Here is an 18,631-nt window from a genome sequence, read left to right as displayed (position 1 = left end):
TTATTGTATGGCTCCTTGTATGCCTCTTTGTAAAGCTAATATTACTCTTTAAATAATTCCTTTTATTAAATCACTTAAAGGATCCTACAACCTAAACAAATAATTTTTTTTTTCAAGAATTGGAGATCCGATTACATGTGGAAATGAGATTAGCCGGCACAAAAATGAAATTATGAAGGTTTAGAGACACAATCCAACTGAATTTCATGATTGGTCAGCAAATGTACATTTTTTCGTACTTCCTTTTATTAGCTTCCGTAAACGATTTTATTCCTTATGTTACTGAAATTTAGTACGCAGTATTGGGAATTAGATTATGTCTGATTTAAGAATTTAATCTAGTCTTATTAATTTCTAGCAGATCATAAAGACGATACATTTTTTTTTGTCTTATTTTGAGCAAATCTGTGTGAATCCATTCACTATTTTCTTGATCATGCATGTTGGACGACTCAGTCAATGAAATTTAAGAACACCAGCAGCCAAGTGAGATACGAAAGCGGACCTCTTCTATGCATTTAAATGCAGTAATGTAAGCAATGAAGAAAAAAATTTACTTTGACAATTTGATTTGGTTGTTAAAGACCTGCTCTTGATGGAAATTAAAAATAGATAACCATTGAAGACTTGGTGAGTCTTCGTCATCTTCTTCGAGTAGGGGAACTAATGAAGACTAGTTCAATGAATTTTATCTATAAATACACTAACTTGCCTTGCAACATATCTCACCTTGACTACTAAAGCAATAATACTTGAAGAATAGAGAGACTTAACCCACTCATCAAGATGAAAAGTTTCCTTTTGGCTTTTATTCTCTTGGCTTTGGCTTCCTCATTGGCCTCTGCTTTTGATCCCAGTCCTCTTCAGGACTTCTGTGTAGCCGTTGATGATCCCCTGCACGGTGGTACGTTTTAATTAAGTTTCTGTCACAATTTCTATTTTTATATTTTTGAATGTACATTAGCAGCACACATGCACACACTCTCTCTGTATACATCCTTTCTATGGCTCGGCATGTATTCGATATTAATTCAATTCTTTCATGTTTTCAGTGTTTGTGAATGGGAAGTTCTGCAAGGACCCCAAGCTCGCCAAAGCTGGGGATTTCTACTTTTCAGTTAAGATGCCTGGAGACACAAACAATCCAGTTGGTTCAAATGTTAGCGCTGTGAATGTCGATCAAATTCCAGGACTTAACACTCTTGGCATTTCAGCTGCCCGTATTGACTTTGCTCCTTATGGCCAAAACCCACCTCACACTCACCCTCGTGCCACTGAGATTCTTGTAGTCCTGGAGGGTACTCTTCTTGTTGGTTTCGTTACTTCCAATCCAAACAACACACTTATCAGCAAAGTTCTTAACAAGGGTGATGTGTTTGTGTTTCCCATTGGTCTCATTCACTTCCAATTCAATATTGGAAAAACAAAAGCGATTGCTTTTGCTGGTTTAAGCAGCCAGAACCCTGGTGTAATTACCATCGCAAATGCAGTATTTGGATCAGATCCTGCCATTGATCCTGGTTTTCTCGCTAAAGCTTTCCAGTTGGACAAGAAAGTGGTGGAAGATCTCCAGAAAAAGTTCTGGATGGATAGCAATTAGAGAAACATATTGTCAAATCCAGTGAAATATGTTTCCTACTTTAGCAAAATGTTTTCATTAATTTATTTTACAAGTTACAATGGATGACCTAATAAAGAGAGGCTACATACATGTTATGTATACCTCGAGTGTGTTTTTTTTTTTCAGTTATGTTACATTCTGTTGCCTTACTCTTCCATTGGACTCCCTCCATCACCAAAATGATACAAAATTTCAACGTGTAAACTTATGGGAATAAAAAATACATAAACTACAAGTCATTGGAATGTTTTGAGTAGGTATTAAACTTTAGAAAATGATATCATGGATATGTATGTACTTCTATTTTAACATACATCATGTATTAAAGAATTAATTACTCGTTCATAACTTGTATTTAACACACTTGGCAAAATCAAATGCTTTTCGGCTTTAATTAAAACTGTTGATGCTAGTTTTTACACCAACAAATTTTTACGTGTATAATATCAATTGGCTGTTCGATACACATGAAAATGGAATATATGAAAAGTGAAATAACTGTAGAGGGAGTTTTTAAGTGGTTCGGATGCTAAGGTAGCAAGTCCTACGTCCACTGATTTGCATTGATATTAGTGGGTGTCAGGTCGCGGTCGCGAGCTGACTTACATCAGACGAAAAAGTCAAAGAAAAGTTTTCAAGAGAGAGGGAGATTTCTGCTTTTTTTATGAAAACTGGCCGAATCCCTCTAATGAAGGGGTCTTCCCTATTTTATACTGAACCGAAGCGTATAATCATCACTAAATCCGTGGTTTGGTGTGATTGTCAGTATGTAATCCGGCTTTACGTCCCATTACCCTTTTTCCAAGCTGACATCGCACGACTTGTTGCAGGAGAATGGACGCGTGTGGGCTCCACATCACTTGGCAGGTCTGACGTGTGCGTGCTGCTCTGACGGGAGCAGGTCGCCCTTCACGTGACTTTCCCACGTCAGCCCTTTATTTCCTGGGGCACAACAGAAGCCCCCTAGTTTTTAAGGTTCGAAGGTCGGACCTTGGAAAATAGTCACGTCGTCTTTTTACTCGCTCCGACCTGAATGGGATGAGCTCGGTACAAACCCTGGCGAGCACGATTTTGCGCCCCTCTGCCGGAGCGACCTGACAATATGCACTTTAGCGACCTGGATCTGATGGACGCTTCTGTACGGATTCAATGAACTTGGTTTTTATGCTGTCAGGCGATCTGCGCACGTTAAAGCTTTTGTCAGGCACATTAAATGCCTCGTGTGCTGATGTGGACCGTTTGACAGCGTTAGTGGCGAGCGTAACCGAAACGACCCATTATCGCGTCATTTAATGCGACGTGGGGCGCATTTAATGCGAGAGAGAGAGTGGGCTGTCGTTTCAGTTCCAGGGGTGGTAACCGTCGATTCGTAACCCTCATATAAAACCCTCACTTTTCTGATGAGGCCACCGAAATTTCTTTCGCTTCAATGGAAAATCTTCGCACACCAGAACAACTTTCCTCCGACCGGCGTTTTTTCAGGCAATCGAACGAATTTCGGCGCCAGCTTCGCGTCTCAGAGATAAGTTTTTCTTTTTTCCTTTATATATATATATTCTTCTCCTTTTTTTTTTTTTTTTTGGTTTGGTTAACAGTGTGTTGGGTCTCTCGGCGTTTCACCGGAGACACGACGCCGCCCTTGGATTCGAGCCTGGACGACAGTTCGAGTCGTTTGTAGGTTTTTAGGCGTCCTGTCATTACTCGGGACGAACACAAAGGCTCTAATGACCGTGTCTGTCGATGTTGCAGACTGGAATGGAACCAACATCCAGACCCGAGGAAGGAGCCGCTCGTCCTCGCGGGAAGTCCCCGAGGACGCAGCCCTCGATGTTTACTCGGTTCTTACTTCTGAGGAGTTTGATAGAATAAAGACGCAGTACGATATTCGCGCAAGGTGTTCCTCGCCCATACCAGATCGTCGCGGCGCCCAGACCACTGGCCTCGCCGCGATCTTAGAGGAGATCTCAAGGGTGGGGGAGGATTCCCTTCCATCCTTTCATCAGGTCGGTCCTGGATCATTTCGGGATCGCACCGATGCAATGGACGCCAAACCCGTATGTCATCGCTGTCGCGATGTACATCGCGTACTGCGAGAGCGGCTTGGGAGAGCAATGCGGTAGAGCTCGGTGTCGCCTACTATCTTAAGAAGAGTAGGGACAAGGACTCGTACTACCTATCTCGGCACCTACCATTGCCGCGGGATACATAGCTACCCCAGCAATGCGGGACCTACGAGTCAAAGTTCTTCTTTTTCATGTACAACCTTTGCCGTTTTCAAGATCCAGTAGGTTTTCTTATTGAGTTCATTATCTGCTCGCCCGATTTGTAGTAACGACCTGTTTTTTTTACAGTTAATAGAACGACCGAGCAGTCGCTACTCGCTGACCCGACAGGCTTGTATCTTTCGGAGTACTGGACGAGGATAGTCGCGACGCGAGGAAGCTTGTGACCACCGCGAACTTGCGGAAGTACGGTTTTTTTCAGCGACCGGCGTCTTAAAACCTCAAGAGGTAAGTCACACTTATTCCCCTTCTGGTCCGAATTGGTTTCGATTACTAACGACCTTGAATGCAGGAATGTGCCCCCAAAGGAATCCGGGCATGCCCGCCGAGCACTGTTTGTCTTTCCTCGATCGAGGATCGAGAGGGAGGCTAGCTGCTCGTGCCGTCCCGGCACAGCCGTGCGAACAGTCCCAGCTCCTCAGCCCCGCCCCGCTCGCAGAGGCACAACCAGGTCGGAGCAGGCCGCTCAGGCGCCGATGCTCTTCCCAAGCGAAGGCTCCGACCCAGAGGTCGAAGAAAAGAAAACAGATTCAGCCCGAAGTGTCGGAGACTGAATCTGAGGGAGAACCTCTGAGGTCGCGTCAGGATCCCGGAGGTCGGCAAAGCCCGTGGTGAAGCAGGTGCTAGCCAAGGCGAAGGATGCACCTGTCTTAGACTCTTTGGGAGTCTGCCCGAATACCTGCAACCAATTGTTTACGGCCTGCTAGATTGCGAGCTATCAGAGTCGTACGCCAAATTTGCGGACACGGCGACGACCTGCTGGCTATGTCGTTTCAACATCTGAGCAAGGTAAGACTACCGTAACTTGAAATTTCAATCCGATTTATTTCTAACTCGTACTTTGCTCCAGGGATGGCTTGCGATGAGGATGTCTATGGAGAAGACAAGGCTGGGGAACGCAAAGGGAACAAGCGACCTGGAAGAGGAGGTCGCGAAGCTGAAGCAGAGCTTGGAGTCCGTCGAAGCCGAAAGGGCACAGGCGTTCGAAGCGGCGAACAGGTATTTGCACCAAAGGCCGCCGCCTTACGAACTTGGATTTCCAAAAGGCGGAGCTCGACCGTCGTGCGGAGAGATAAAAGAGCTTCAAAGGACAACCGCCCGGCTCACCAAGGAGTCGTGAGAAGACCGAAATGCGGGGACTTTCGAACGGCTCAGCGAGCTGAAGAAGATAAAGGGGCCTTCGAACAAGAAAGGCTGGCCCTTGAGACCGAACTTCAGAAGTCGGGAGTCACTGCACTGACTGCGGAAATGCAGAATCATCTGAGGATGGAGAGAAGGCTGCGGACTGGGCATCGGGTCCATCTACGCCCTTTGGTGCAAAGAACCCTGATTTGGACTTCTCCGACCTCCAATCTCTGGCAGGCGACCTTCGGATCATGGCCGAGGAGGACCAGGCTGCCGCGGCCACCCAGGAACCCACCGGACCCGACCAGGCGTTGGCTCCGGCTCGAAGGATCTTCCCGACCAGCCTTAGTTTTTAGAGAGTCGCTCCCTTTGTACCCGAGTCTTAAACTTTTGTATGACTTTCTTTGCAATTGAAATTTACTTTTTATAATATGCACTATTTACAATTGTGGTTCACATGAGTGATTACTAAAATTTTGACATGCGAACAGAACACATTCGAACTGTTTTAAAAAAACAAAGTAACGCTTGAAAAGAAATTATCAAAAACTGAGCTGAGTTTGGGATTACTGATAGTATGGCCGAAGGTGCTCGGCGTTCCAAGCTCGGGTACCTTGGAGCCATTCAATCTCTTGAGATGGTACGCTCCTGGTCTGATCACTTTGTCGATCCGGTACGGACCTTCCCAGTTAGGCCCTAGCACCCCCGCACTTGGCTCTCTGAGCCCGAGGAGAACTTCCTTTAGCACCAGGTCTCCGACCTGAAAGTCCTCGCCGACCTTTGAGTCGAAGAACCTTTTTGCTCCTGCTGGTAGGCTGCTATCCTTAGTGAAGCCTTGCTGCGACGCTCTCAATTAAATCCAAACTCGCTCTCAGAGTGCTTCATTGTCGTCCCGTTGTACAGGTCCCTCCGAGAGACCGGTCCCGACCTCTACAGGGATCATGGCTTCACAGCCATAGGCTAGTGAAATAGGGTTTCCGAGGTAGGTCCTTGAGTTGTCCTGTACGCCCATAAACTTCGGGAGGTCGTCGGCCCAATTTCCCTTGGCTGCCCCGAGCTTGGCCTTCAGAGTGTGCTTGATGGTCTTGTTGACTGCTTCAACTTGGCCATTCGCTTGCGGTCGGCGACTGAGGCAAATTTCTTGGTATGCCCAGCTCGTTGCAGAACTGCTTGAACTCCTCATTATCGAATTGCTTTCCATTATCTGAGTAAGGGTGTAGGAATTCCGTAGCGGCCACTATGTTCTTGAAAACGAAGTCTTTAACTTCCTGGTCGTGATCGTGGCCAGTGCTCGCTTCGACCCATTTTGTAAAATAGTCTCACCGCGACCACGGCGTACTTGACCTCTCCCTTTCCAACTGGCATGGGGCCGATAAGGTCGATCCCCCACATGGAAAATGCCAGGGGCTTGACATAGTAACCAGTTTCGTGAGAGGGTGCTCGCGGAACGTTCGCAACCGTTGGCATTTGTCGCACTTCTTGACGAAGTTGTGCGCATCATCTTGGATCTGGGGCCAATAATATCCCTGACGAACAATTTTGTTCGGGAGATCGAGCTGCTGTGTGGTTGCCACAGATCCCTTCATGAATTTCCCGCATGATGTAGTCTGCTTCTTCACTAGTTACACATCAGGAGGGGCACTGACCTCTCCTGTATAGCTGATCCCCGATGAGTATGAAGCGAGCAGACCTTCTCGTAGGACCCTTGCCTTGACCTTGTCGTTAGGCAGGTCCCGTCCTTGAGGTATTGTATAATGGGAGTCATCCAGGAATCCGATTGAACCCCGTTCATGGCCTGTTCGGTCGAGCTGATGGACGAGCATCGACAAAACGAACAGGAATGCTACAGGGGCCTCAAGTCTAATGATGAAGCTATCTTCGCCAAGGCGTCCCTATAGAGTTGCTCTCCCTGGGGATCTGACGATTTTAAAGTGTCTGAACGACCCCAAAGAGGCCTTAGCTTTTTCCAAGTAGCGGACCATGTTTCCTTCTTTGGCTTGGTACTCTCCTAGAATTTGGTTGACGACCAGCATGGAGTCGCTGTAGATACTGATCGCGGTTGCACCCATTTCTTTGGCGAGTCGCAACCCGCGAGCAGGCTTCGTATTCGGACTCATTGTTGGTCGCCTTAAACCCGAATCGGAGTTCCATGATTCAGCCCCTTCGGCTCACCAGGAGGAGACCCGCACCGCTCTTTTCCTGTTTGATGACCCGTCGACGTAGAGGTTCCATTCGTAGGTCTTGAATAGTTTCTTGCCCACTCGCTGGACTGCTGCTCGCTTGGGAGATAGGAGAACTCCGAGATGAAGTCTGCAACAGCCTGCCCTTTGATGGTCGACCTGGGCATATACTTTAGGTCAAACTGGCTCAACTCCATGGCCCATTTGAGCAACTTTCCTGAGCCTCTGGCTTCTGGAGGACCTGCCTGAGGGGGTAACTCGTCATTACATTGATCGTATGGGCATGGAAGTAAGGTCGAGCTTTCTAGACGCGATCAATAGGGCGAAAGCTAATCGCTCCATTCCGTACCGCATCTCGGCATCCGATAGACGTTTACTTGCATAATAAACTGGCCACTGAGCTTTTCCCTCTTCCCGTATTAAAGCTGCACTGACCCGAACTGAGACCAACAGTAGACGACAGGATTTCCTGTGAAGAGGTTTAGAGAGAAAGGTGGCTTCCCTAGATGCTCTTTTATACTCTGGAATGCCTGCTCGCATTCGAAAGTCCATTCGATTTCTTATTGGCCTTCAGAACGGAAGAATGGTAAACAGCGGTCGGTTAGCCTTGATGAAGCGACTGAGTGCCGCTATTCCGCCTTTCAAACTCATGACCTGCTTTTTGGTGGTTGGGCTCTCCATATCGAGCAGAGCTTGAATCTTTTCGGGGTTCACTTCTATGCCCCGCTGGTTGACCATATACCCCAGGAATTTTCCTACGATACCCCGAATGAACATTTGAGAGGGTTCAGCTTCATTCTGTAGAGTCGGGTATGTCAACATTTCTGGGAGGTGCTTGATATGTTCTGAGGCGACTGGGACTTAACCAGCATGTCGTCTCCATAGACCCCATTGTCCTCCCGATCTGGTCGGAGAACATTCGGTTGACCAACCTCTGATAGGTCGCACCCGCATCTTCCGAAGGCATTACCTTTGTAGCGTATAGCCCCCTATCCTGATGAAGGTCGTATGCTCCTCATCTGGCTTATGCATCGGGATGATTGTATCCCGGTATGCATCCATGAAGCTTAATACTCGTGCCCCGAGGTGGCGTCAACGAGCTGGTCAATTCTTGGCAAGGGGAAACTGTCTTTCGGGCAAGCTTTGTTCAGGTCACTGAAGTCTACGCAGGTTCGCCACTTACCATTTGGCTTTTTTACCAGGATCGTTTGGCGACCCAGGTCGGGTAGAGAGCTTCGCGAATAGATCCATTTCGGAAAGGTTCTCTACTTCTGATTTAACGCGGCGTACCGCTCTGGATCCATCGCCCTTCTCTTTTGGCGCACCGGCTTAGCTTCACTGCTGACGTTCAGGGAATGGCAGATAACGTCCGGGCTGATCCCGACCATGTCAGCGTGCGACCAGCGCAACACATCAATGTTCTCCTTCAAGAAGTTCACCAGCTCGAAAGCGAGCTGGGGATTGAGACAGCTCCCGATCTTTAGCATTCGCTCGGCTCTTTCGGATCAACTGATACTTCAGACGATCCTCAATCGCCGCTCGGGGGATTTCCTGAATTCATGGATCTATATTATCCTCTGCTGGACCGGGCTGGGGCTCGTCCGGCTGATCGTCATAGCCTGACGGGGCGCGCACCCGAAATGCCCTTCCCCTTGTCCCATTTGGACCGCTTTTATATAGCATTCGCGTGATGCACTTTGCGACCCGCTTACCTCCCCGATCCCCGACGTGGGGAACTTCATCTTGAGATGATAGATGGAAGTAACTGCCTTAAAGGTTCTTTAAGGTCGCCCTAGGATTCCATTGAAGGTCGATGGCGCGTCTACGACCAGGAACTCTGTAACTCTAGTCACCTCGTCGTAGTCGCCGAGCGTGACTAGGAGCTGGATTGTTCCGCTGGGGATTAGTGATCCCTTGTAAAACCGTATAGAGGCATCGAAGCTGGCTTCAGGTCGGCCTTGACCAGGTTCATTCTATCGAAAGCTGACTTGAACAGAATGTTCACAGCGCTCCCGTTGTCCACAAGCATCCTGCAGACATTGTGACATCCGATCGGGGGGTGATTACCAGAGCGTCCTCGTGCGGATGGTCAAGCGAGCTGCCTCCTTCTCGCAGAAGGTGATGGGTTCTTCCTTCCTGGCTTTCTGAGGTCGCTGCGATGTTCCATGACACTGATCGGATCATGATGCGCTTCCCGAGCATACCTGTCCTGCCCCCCCGCGTGTTTCCAGCAGGTGTCCTCCGAAAATCAGTTCACATTGTGTACCCGTTGCGATCACGGCGCTTGTTCTTTCGCTCCCTTGGTTTTCTTTGGGGAGTCTCAATGTACTCCTTGAAATGCCCCTTCTTGATTAGTTCTTCGATAGCCTGTTTTAGAGCTCGGCACTCATCAGTGTGATGCCCATTATCCCGATGATATCGACAGTATTTCTTGCTGTTCCTGGCCGTTGCAGGAGTTTTTCATGGGTTCTGGTTCACCGAGCAGGCTGGCTTCCTCGATTTGTCGAGGATCGCAGATATGGACACATTCAGTGAGTGTATTGGGCCCTATCGCGTGTCAGACGGGGAACAGGAGCGTAGGACTTTTTCTGCTCGTAGCGGGGTTTCTTCCCTTTTTGCTGACGTCTTGTCTCCTTTACGATCAACTCGCCTTTACTCCCCGACCTGACATACTGCTGGAGGTGCCGTGATCGCGACGGCGAAGTGCCGCCAGTGAATTCTCTATTCGGAGATACTTTTCGCAGGTTGTAGAATCTAGTGAGGGAAATATCGTCCTCAGCCTGCAGTTCTTCCACAGGTCGATTTGCGAACTCCGGCTATTATAGAGTTCGGATGGAATCTTCTGGGCGTGAGCCCCCTTGTTGAGTTCCCTGTGGAAGCGTCACCGTAAGATGCAGGATTCGTCTCTTTCTTGCCTATGTTGCTGAGGTAGCTCAAAGGCATTGAAAATTTCCGATGGGCTTGGAAATGTCGCAAGAACGTCGTGCTCATCTGAGGCCACGAACTGATCGATCCCGTTGGAGCGACCTTAACCACCGTTTGGCGTGAGAAGTCGCGTCACAGCTAAACATCGGCATTTCGCAAGGTCCGAAACCTGGAGCTCCATCAGTTCTTTGAACTCATACAAATGATCCTGCGGATCATAGTTTCCATCAAACGGCCGCATGTCGTGCATTCTGAACCCTGGTGGAAGTGGGGCACTAGCACTTCAGGGAAAATGGGGATGTAGAGACGACCTATGTCTGCTCGTTTTGCTGCTCCCTTAACCTGTCCGAGCTCGCTGCAGCTCCTCAATTTGCGGTAATGGAGACATTGGGGGTTGTTTTCACCCGTGCGAGCCCTCCCTTCTCGGTTGCGGTTCAGGACAGTCCGGAGATCGGATTCCTCCTCGCCTCGACCGGCATTTCCGCCGCCACTCGACACATGCTGACTATGGGCATGTGAAACACGGGTTGTGAGGGGCACTTTCACGACCCTCGCGGTGGTACGAACCGCCCCGCGAGTGTGATAACCTCCCGCATAACGATCGGGATTGCTCTGCTGGTGTGAGTCGGGACCACCATGCCCAGCATTTTTGCTTGGGTTTGCTTGCATCGTGGCGTGGGACAGCTCGGGGTCCACTCTCTCACCGGTCTCAGCTTTGCTGATACCCTGCTAGGGGCACCTTTGGTATTCGCCGGCCCTTGGGAACCCGTAGGCTTATTTTTGCCACTTGTTACCCTTACGCTTACGCGCTGCATGCTCGCGGCACGGGCTTCGCCCTTTGCCGCGCTTTCGCGCGACCTGCAGGCGTCTTTGGTGGTTGTATGGCTCTGGCTGTCGTAGATGACATGCCTTGGTCAGACGGTCCAACCTCTGGTTGACTGTCTGAGAGTATTATCGAACTCTCCGGTACTCCTGATGGCAGGGTCCATTTGCGGGCCCGTTGGGTTCCCAGCAGCATTTGCGAAATTAGAGGTATGTTGGAAGGGGTGTCCCTCTAGGCCAGGGGACTCCTTCTGCATGCTGGTTCCCTGCTCAGGTTCAGATTGGCGGGCCATTGTAGCTGTAAGACCAGTAGGTCAAAATTCTCCTATGAAGGGTAGACACTAAATCATGCCCTCCTTCTAGCGCCAAACGGTTGATGCTAGTTTTTACACCAACAATTTTTACGTGTAATATCAATTGGCGTGTCGATAAACATGAAAATGGAATATATGAAAAGTGAAATAACTGTAGAGGGAGTTTTTAAGTGGTTCGGATGCTAAGGTAGCAGTCCTACGTCCACTGATTTGCATTGATATTAGTGGGTGTCAGGTTGCGGTCGCGAGCTGACTACATCAGCGAAAAAGTCGAGAAGTTTTCAGAGGAGGAGATTTCTGCTTTTTTTATGAAAACTGCCGAATCCCTCTAATGAAGGGGTCTTCCCTATTTTATACTGAACCGAAGCGTTAATCATCACTAAATCCGTGGTTTGGTGTGATTGTCGTATGTAATCCGGCTTTACGTCCCATTACCCTTTTTCCAAGCTGACATCGCACGACTTGTTGCAGGAGAAGGACCGTGTGGCTCCACATCACTTGGCAGGTCTGACGTGTGCGTGCTGCTCTGACGGAGCAGGTCGCCCTTCACGTGACTTTCCCACGTCAGCCCTTTATTTCCTGGGGCACAACAAAACATTGCTATAAATCATAAAAAGTGAATTTTTTGGATAATCCAACTCAAAAGAGCAATTAATTTGATTTCCTCCTATTTGTTTTGCCCTTGTTAATCAATTGTAAAAGCTATGAGCCAGCATAATATCGCTGAGACGCCTAACTTTTACAAAACTGACAAGTCCCTCCCCCTCCCCTGTAGTTTTGACACGTTTTGTTTATTATATGTTAAATAAGGATTTAGTTTATTTATGATACAATTACACATGTAATGCGTAATATTTTACAGTTTATGGCTTTATGCTATTTCCTGCATAAATAATAATTTTGAATTTTCATTAGTTTTTTTTTTTTGTAAAACCTCGACGAACTTCTTGTTATTTATAAAGCAAAATCTAAAATATCAGCGAGGTACTACGTTATCCAGAAAGGGGGCTGCGGAAAACTTTGATGATTTATGAAAACCTTTTTGCTGAGTGATGCTATTTATCAAACTAGTAAGGTGGAAGTATATAGTAACAATTTGAGGTGTTGATCAGTTATAGAATGTAAGCAATACTTTGTTTTCTAAATTAAGAGGCAGTTCATTATAGTAGTGTTTATTTGATTTTCAGCTGTTCCTATCCGATAAGGTCTCTCTGATAGTTATCTACATTATGTTGCCTTGATTAATAAGTCTCCATGTAAGACAAAGTCCTCCTTTTTTAGAAAATGAATTAATTGTCTTATTGCTTGGATGTCTTGTTAAGTAATAGCATATAGTCTGAGAGTTTCCTAATAGAGTGAACGATTTTTTCCCACCCAAGGTTTGCCTTAATAACAATTTTCTACTCAAAAAGTTTAAAAATACCATTTTATTACTTAAAGTTTATATTTTGTTAATACTCAAAATACACTTTATTTTCTTAGCTGGCGTTCAGCAGTTACTAGGAGACATAGTAAGAAGAGTTTTGTAGAGTAGAGATCGTTAGATCGAACGGTGTGACCGATTGAATAGTCACAGCCATAATCAGTTGAAAATCAATTAAAAATAAGAAAACCTAAGTTTGCCCTTTTGACCCTTACAAATTAATAATTTTTTTTTATGCTTTTAATAAGATTAATTGTGTTTGAATCATATATAACTAAAAATAATATATTTTGGTTCAAATACATTTTGATAGCGAATCAGAAGTTCAGAATTTTGTCTGACAAAGTGGTTTGATTAATGCATGCATTAATTCATTTTCAGAATTGATTACTTGCTCATAACTTATATTTAACACATTTGGCAAATTCAAATGCTTTTCGGCGTTAATTAAAACACTGCTATAAATCATAAAAAAGTGAACATTTTGGATAATCCAAATTAAATTGACTTCCTCCAAATTGTAATTGACCCTTGTTAATCAATTGTAAAATNAATTGTTGATCAAATGAAGTTACTAGGCTTGGAAATGATTTGCGGATTTTCTTCATACCTGTGATGTCTGAGTATGACTATATGAGCATCTCTGCATTAATTTTTATGAGCATCTTTGCATTAAATTTTTGCGTTCACAAATAGCTACATTACCAAATTAGCAAGTTTATGGTTAATACATGATGGTAATGTAGGTTTTATTTCTCTATAAAAGTTTAGATAGTGAAGTTTGTGGTTAAGACATGTTGACCTATAGCTTTTTCACTATTAAGTAACCTTCTTGTCCTGCCTGATGCTTTTAACATAGTCCCGAGGTTAGATTTTATTAATTCAAATAACTATGGGGAGTCTGAAGTCTATATTTGTCACTCTCTCATCTCTATCCCAACAAAAAAAGTTATTTATATTCAATAACTTGACTTGACTTTCATGCTGCAGTATGAAGTGTATTTATTGACATCGAAGTGAGAATAATTTTTTCTTAATTTCTTTCTTCTCACATACCCCCTATTTCGTTAGTTCATGCTTCAATATAATATTATAATGTAGAGAGATATGGGCGCAGAAGAGGTTCGTATTGAGATATATGTTATATTTGGTTACAATGATTTTAATTTGGATAAATTCAATGCCTAGCGACATCTGACATCTTGCTTTTGCAGTGAATGGTTCCATCTATTTTTAATCTTTTCGAGCTTAGACAGCTAAGTTTTATTTTGGAAACTTTTGAGCCTAGGATCAAAATGTATTTACTTCCGACGTTTAATATGCAAAAGTAATATTAATTATTTGTTTATGTTTCGGATAGAATCGTAATAAGTTCATACTGATTTTTGTGAATTACTTAGGGGGTGTTTGTCTGAGCTTATGAAAATTAGTTTATAAGCAACAAGTGCTTATAAGCTAATTTTAAATTATAAGCATTTGAAATTTTAAATAATTATATGTTTGGTTAAAGTACTTATAAGTGACTGATAAGTAGTTGACGTGTTTGGTAAAATGTGGCTTATAAGTACATTTTATTATAAAATGACTAAAAAGGGTACTACATTAAACAAGTGTATACTATGAAATTTTAAAATTAAACAAAGATAATGCGGTAATATACTTGGTTAAACTAACTTATAAGCAAAACAAAAAAAAAGTACCTCCCCTCCAACTTATTTTTTTGGCTTATAAGCTCAATTTATAAGCTTAAAAAAGTTATAAACAAACATGTGAGCTTAATTTTAGAACTTATAAGCTAGTTTGACCAGCTTATAAGCTTAGACAAACACTCCTTATACTTTGGGCCTCTCCAAGAGTTGAGTCTTTCTATAAGTTAAGACAAATCAGGCTCTAGCCCATTAGCCCATATTCATTCCAAAATAGGACTTAGAGTTCTGCTTACTTCCTAGTTCATCCAAGATCTAATCTTCAATTAACTAGTATTTCCATGTCTACATGGATTAGCACTACAAGTTTCCTATTAACTCAAACTCCTATTATGAGAACGCCTAGTTCTACAAAGACTCAAGCTTCTCTGACTCACTATAAAAACAGAGGCCAACCCTCTCATTATTAATTCACAGACAACCCATTTCTTTAGCTCCTAAATTCTTACTCTCAAGAATAGTCATCTTTCCCCGCCGTAAAAGTTTAGTTTCGACCAACTATACATCCCGTAGTTGACGTAAGGCCGTGCTCCGGCCACTTTATGCCGATAGTCTTGCCTAGAAAATACTCCCAATAAACCCTTTCTCGCTCTCAGCCTTAATTATATATTCCTTTCAACCGTGCTGACTTAAGCGTCGGAGTGCCTAAGGCAGACACCACACTAGTGTCCCCCGAGCCTTCATGTTCACTTTCTTTGTCCTTGTAGGTCTACGCGATTGTTAGTGGCCTCGTCTTCATAGGATGATTCTCATTCGAGTCAACCATAGATTTTGCCGTCTACAACTACTATTTAAAATTCTAATTACTTAGGTCATGCGGCATTTTTTTTTTTCATTTCAATCTCATTGTAATTTAAAGACTTGTTTGGTCTGTAATGCAAATATGTTAGTTTCTTTCTCATCGAGGAAAAAAAAAAAAGTAATGAATTTAAAAATTACAGTCATGAGTTTTCATAAACAATTTTGGAAACAATTCTTACAAACTACACAAAAAATTAAAAATCAATAAATTTTTCTTTTTTTTTGTTATGCTTTTGATAAGATTAATTGTGTTTGAATCATATATAACTAAAAATAATATATTTTAGTTCAAATACATTTTGATAGCGAATCGGAAGTTCAGAATTTTGTCTACAAAGTAGTTTGATTAATGCATGCATTTATTCATTTTCAAAAAATAATAAGACTTCAATGCATGATGTCTTGTTAAGTAATAGCATATTGTCTGATAGTCTTCTAATATTACCAAAGTCGAAAGGGTTGATTATTTTTACCGAGCCAATAAAGTTTCAATTTCATTTGTGTATTTATTCCATAACGAAAAAATCTGGATGTACAAGTAAGAACCTAATCCAACTCTTTCACATTTGCAATTAATAATAAGTTTTCCTGTTTCCAACTGCTCGCATAGACCAAAATGATTTCTCTATATTTTTTTTTCCCAATTATACCTGCAAAACATCTATCTTGTATAACTAACCGACCTTATGAATTTCAATATGTTCAAATATTGTGCGATTATATCTCTAAGACAAAGTAAAAATGTTTAATAGCCTTTAAATTAAGTCTCTCCAATTGTTGAACTAATCAGAAAAATATAATTTTCATGTTTTGACATTTTCAAATTGTAATTGAACAATGAAATACATAAAAAGACTCTTGTCTCTGAAAAGAAAACCTAAGAGTCAATGTAGACCAGATTAGGTGTGACCTGATGGCAATTCTGCCTATATGGCTATATCTAGAACTATTATTATATTAGTATAATTATAGAATGTGTCACCCAGTTTTAGCTTCTTCATGGTTCGATTTTGTTTATTTATTAAAGTCGAAAGGGCAGTGCATTGTTATCAATATTGGATCAACAGTTCTTGCGAATATTCTAACCTCTAGAATCGTTTTATAAGATCTTCAGGGATTATAAAATAAATAAAATTTAAATAGACATTTATTTTGTATTTAGAAGTTAATTATATATTTTGTGATTCTCTCTCTCCCAGTAAAAATCATGGCTTAGCAAATGCTACTAAGTTGGCATGGAGTAAATAATAATTTTTAAAGTGAAGCACATGGCAGCTGAATAACCTTCCAATAGAAAGTATGGTATTCAATAGAGAATATGTGAGGCTAAATATAGCTTGAAATTTATGAAATAACATACTATGTAATATATAGGAGACATTAATTTATGATGTAACTGTTTTTTGTTCAGTGTTGTGTCAGAATTTTCATCAACAAATATCAGTGTGGACTTCGTTCATTCTTCTAGATTATGTTATCGAAGATAGAGGACCATGTCCTTTTATCAAACTGGGAGTGATTCAAGCTGTGAGGAACAATTTTACTCAAGCAACATTTGAAATTGTGTTTTGTGTTAATAAAGAATGAATCTAATTTGGAAGTCTTCCTCATCTGCTTTGGAGCAGGGGAAACAATGATGACCAGTTCAATTGATTTCGCATATAAATACAATAGCTGGCCTTGCAGCATTTCTCACCACTCACCAAGCAATATTTATCGTTGAAGAATTGAGTTCGTAGCTAACTAGCCTAATCACAACGAAAAGTTTCCTTCTGGCTTTTGTCCTCTTGGCCTTGGCTTCCTCATTGGCCTCCGCATTTGATCCCAGTCCTCTTCAGGACTTCTGTGTAGCCATAGATGAACCAAAGAACGCTGGTATATATTTACTCAATTCTCTTTCTGTATATTTATACAAACAATCCAACTCATGTCCAATATGTAACTATAGGCTAATTCTTACTGATTTGATTGTTTGATGCAGTGTTTGTGAATGGGAACTTCTGCAAGGACCCCAAGCTCGCCAAAGCTGGGGACTTCTACTTTTCAGTTAAGATGCCTGGAGACACAAACAATCCAGTTGGTTCAAATGTTAGCGCTGTGAATGTCGATCAAATTCCAGGACATAACACTCTTGGCATTTCAGCTGCCCGTATTGACTTTGCTCCTTATGGCCAAAACCCACCTCACACTCACCCTCGTGCCACTGAGATTCTTGTAGTTCTGGAGGGTACTCTTCTTGTTGGTTTCGTCACTTCCAATCCTAATAACACACTTATTAGCAAAGTTCTTAACAAGGGTGACGTGTTCGTCTTCCCCATTGGTCTCGTTCACTTTCAATTCAATATCGGAAAAACAAATGCTCTTGCCTTTGCTGGTTTGAGCAGCCAGAACCCCGGTGTCATTACTATTGCCGATGCTGTGTTTGGGTCAAACCCTCCAATTAATCCAGATTTTCTTGCCAAGGCTTTCCAGTTGGACGTAAAAGTAGTGAAAGATCTCCAGGCGAAATTCTAGATGGATGATTAGAGAAATGTGTCAAATGCACTGAATTAGCTTCTATAATTTGAATAACGCTTGCCTAGTTTATTGTTACAATGTTGTAATAAAGTGGTTACACATTTTATATGTGCCTCCACCCAATTTGTTTGTTTCATTTAGTGATATAATATTTTTCCTATTATTTCTCTCTTCTCTATCGCAAATATCTATATAATTTATGATATAGATACATTTTGATGATGTGAAAACAAAATATGATTGATAAATGAATCCCATAATTCTAGACTTCCTCTAGGTCAGTCAATAAACTTGATTGCTTTGAAAATATATATTTTCTTTCGTAAGAAACTAATAATCTGTTGTATGTACGCAGGATGAATTTTATGTCTCTAGTATATTCAATCAAAGTTTCTCATTGTTATAAGTTTTTTTGAAGAAATCATAAAAAAGAAGGGTTCTCTAGGCTCTATGAAAATCCTTAAGAAAGATTAGAATGTGAAATTCAATAGAAAAACTAATATAACTAATGTTACATTTTGTTGCCTTACTCTTCCATCGAACTCTACCTCGGGCTCCAAAATCATACAAAATTTCAACGTGTAAATGATGTAAGGAACCATGGGTTAACTCGTTCTTGCATAGGGCGACGTGTTCAATGAAGCTAAGACGGCGACTTGACAAACCATAGGATAGACGCCCACTAAGGATGGCGTAAGCCTACTAAGAATTTACGGCTTGATGAATGCACACAAAGGACAGCGAACCCACAAAGGATTCTACCTTTAGAGACCACAAAGGTTTATGAAAATATTCTCTGTATATTTATTCAAAAGCTGCGTTTACAATGTGAAAAGTGCCCTTATATAGGCACACAAAGCCCTAATAGAAATCTGACACTTGCCCTAAATCTTATCAACTTTTATGACAAGTGTC

At 42.8% G+C, this 18,631-nt stretch overlaps 2 protein-coding genes across 2 annotated transcripts; both read left to right on the top strand.

Moving 5' to 3' along the window:
* Positions 1 to 783: 783 nt before the first annotated feature.
* LOC116126617 (germin-like protein subfamily 1 member 17) lies at positions 784 to 1,725 on the top strand. The gene is made up of 2 exons (XM_031412296.1): positions 784 to 904; positions 1,053 to 1,725. Exons 1-2 carry the CDS (start codon positions 787 to 789, stop codon positions 1,598 to 1,600), a joined length of 666 nt encoding a protein of 221 aa, XP_031268156.1. The 5' UTR covers positions 784 to 786; the 3' UTR covers positions 1,601 to 1,725.
* Positions 1,726 to 4,755: 3,030 nt separating this feature from the next.
* LOC116126613 (germin-like protein subfamily 1 member 17) lies at positions 4,756 to 17,848 on the top strand. The gene is made up of 3 exons (XM_031412292.1): positions 4,756 to 5,217; positions 16,939 to 17,074; positions 17,181 to 17,848. Exons 1-3 carry the CDS (start codon positions 4,756 to 4,758, stop codon positions 17,711 to 17,713), a joined length of 1,131 nt encoding a protein of 376 aa, XP_031268152.1. The 3' UTR covers positions 17,714 to 17,848.
* Positions 17,849 to 18,631: the final 783 nt, after the last annotated feature.

This window comes from Pistacia vera, unplaced genomic scaffold (genome assembly GCF_008641045.1).
Source record: "Pistacia vera cultivar Batoury unplaced genomic scaffold, PisVer_v2 Contig181, whole genome shotgun sequence".
Classification (NCBI taxonomy): domain Eukaryota; kingdom Viridiplantae; phylum Streptophyta; class Magnoliopsida; order Sapindales; family Anacardiaceae; genus Pistacia; species Pistacia vera.
This window is presented reverse-complemented; position numbering and strand designations above follow the sequence as displayed.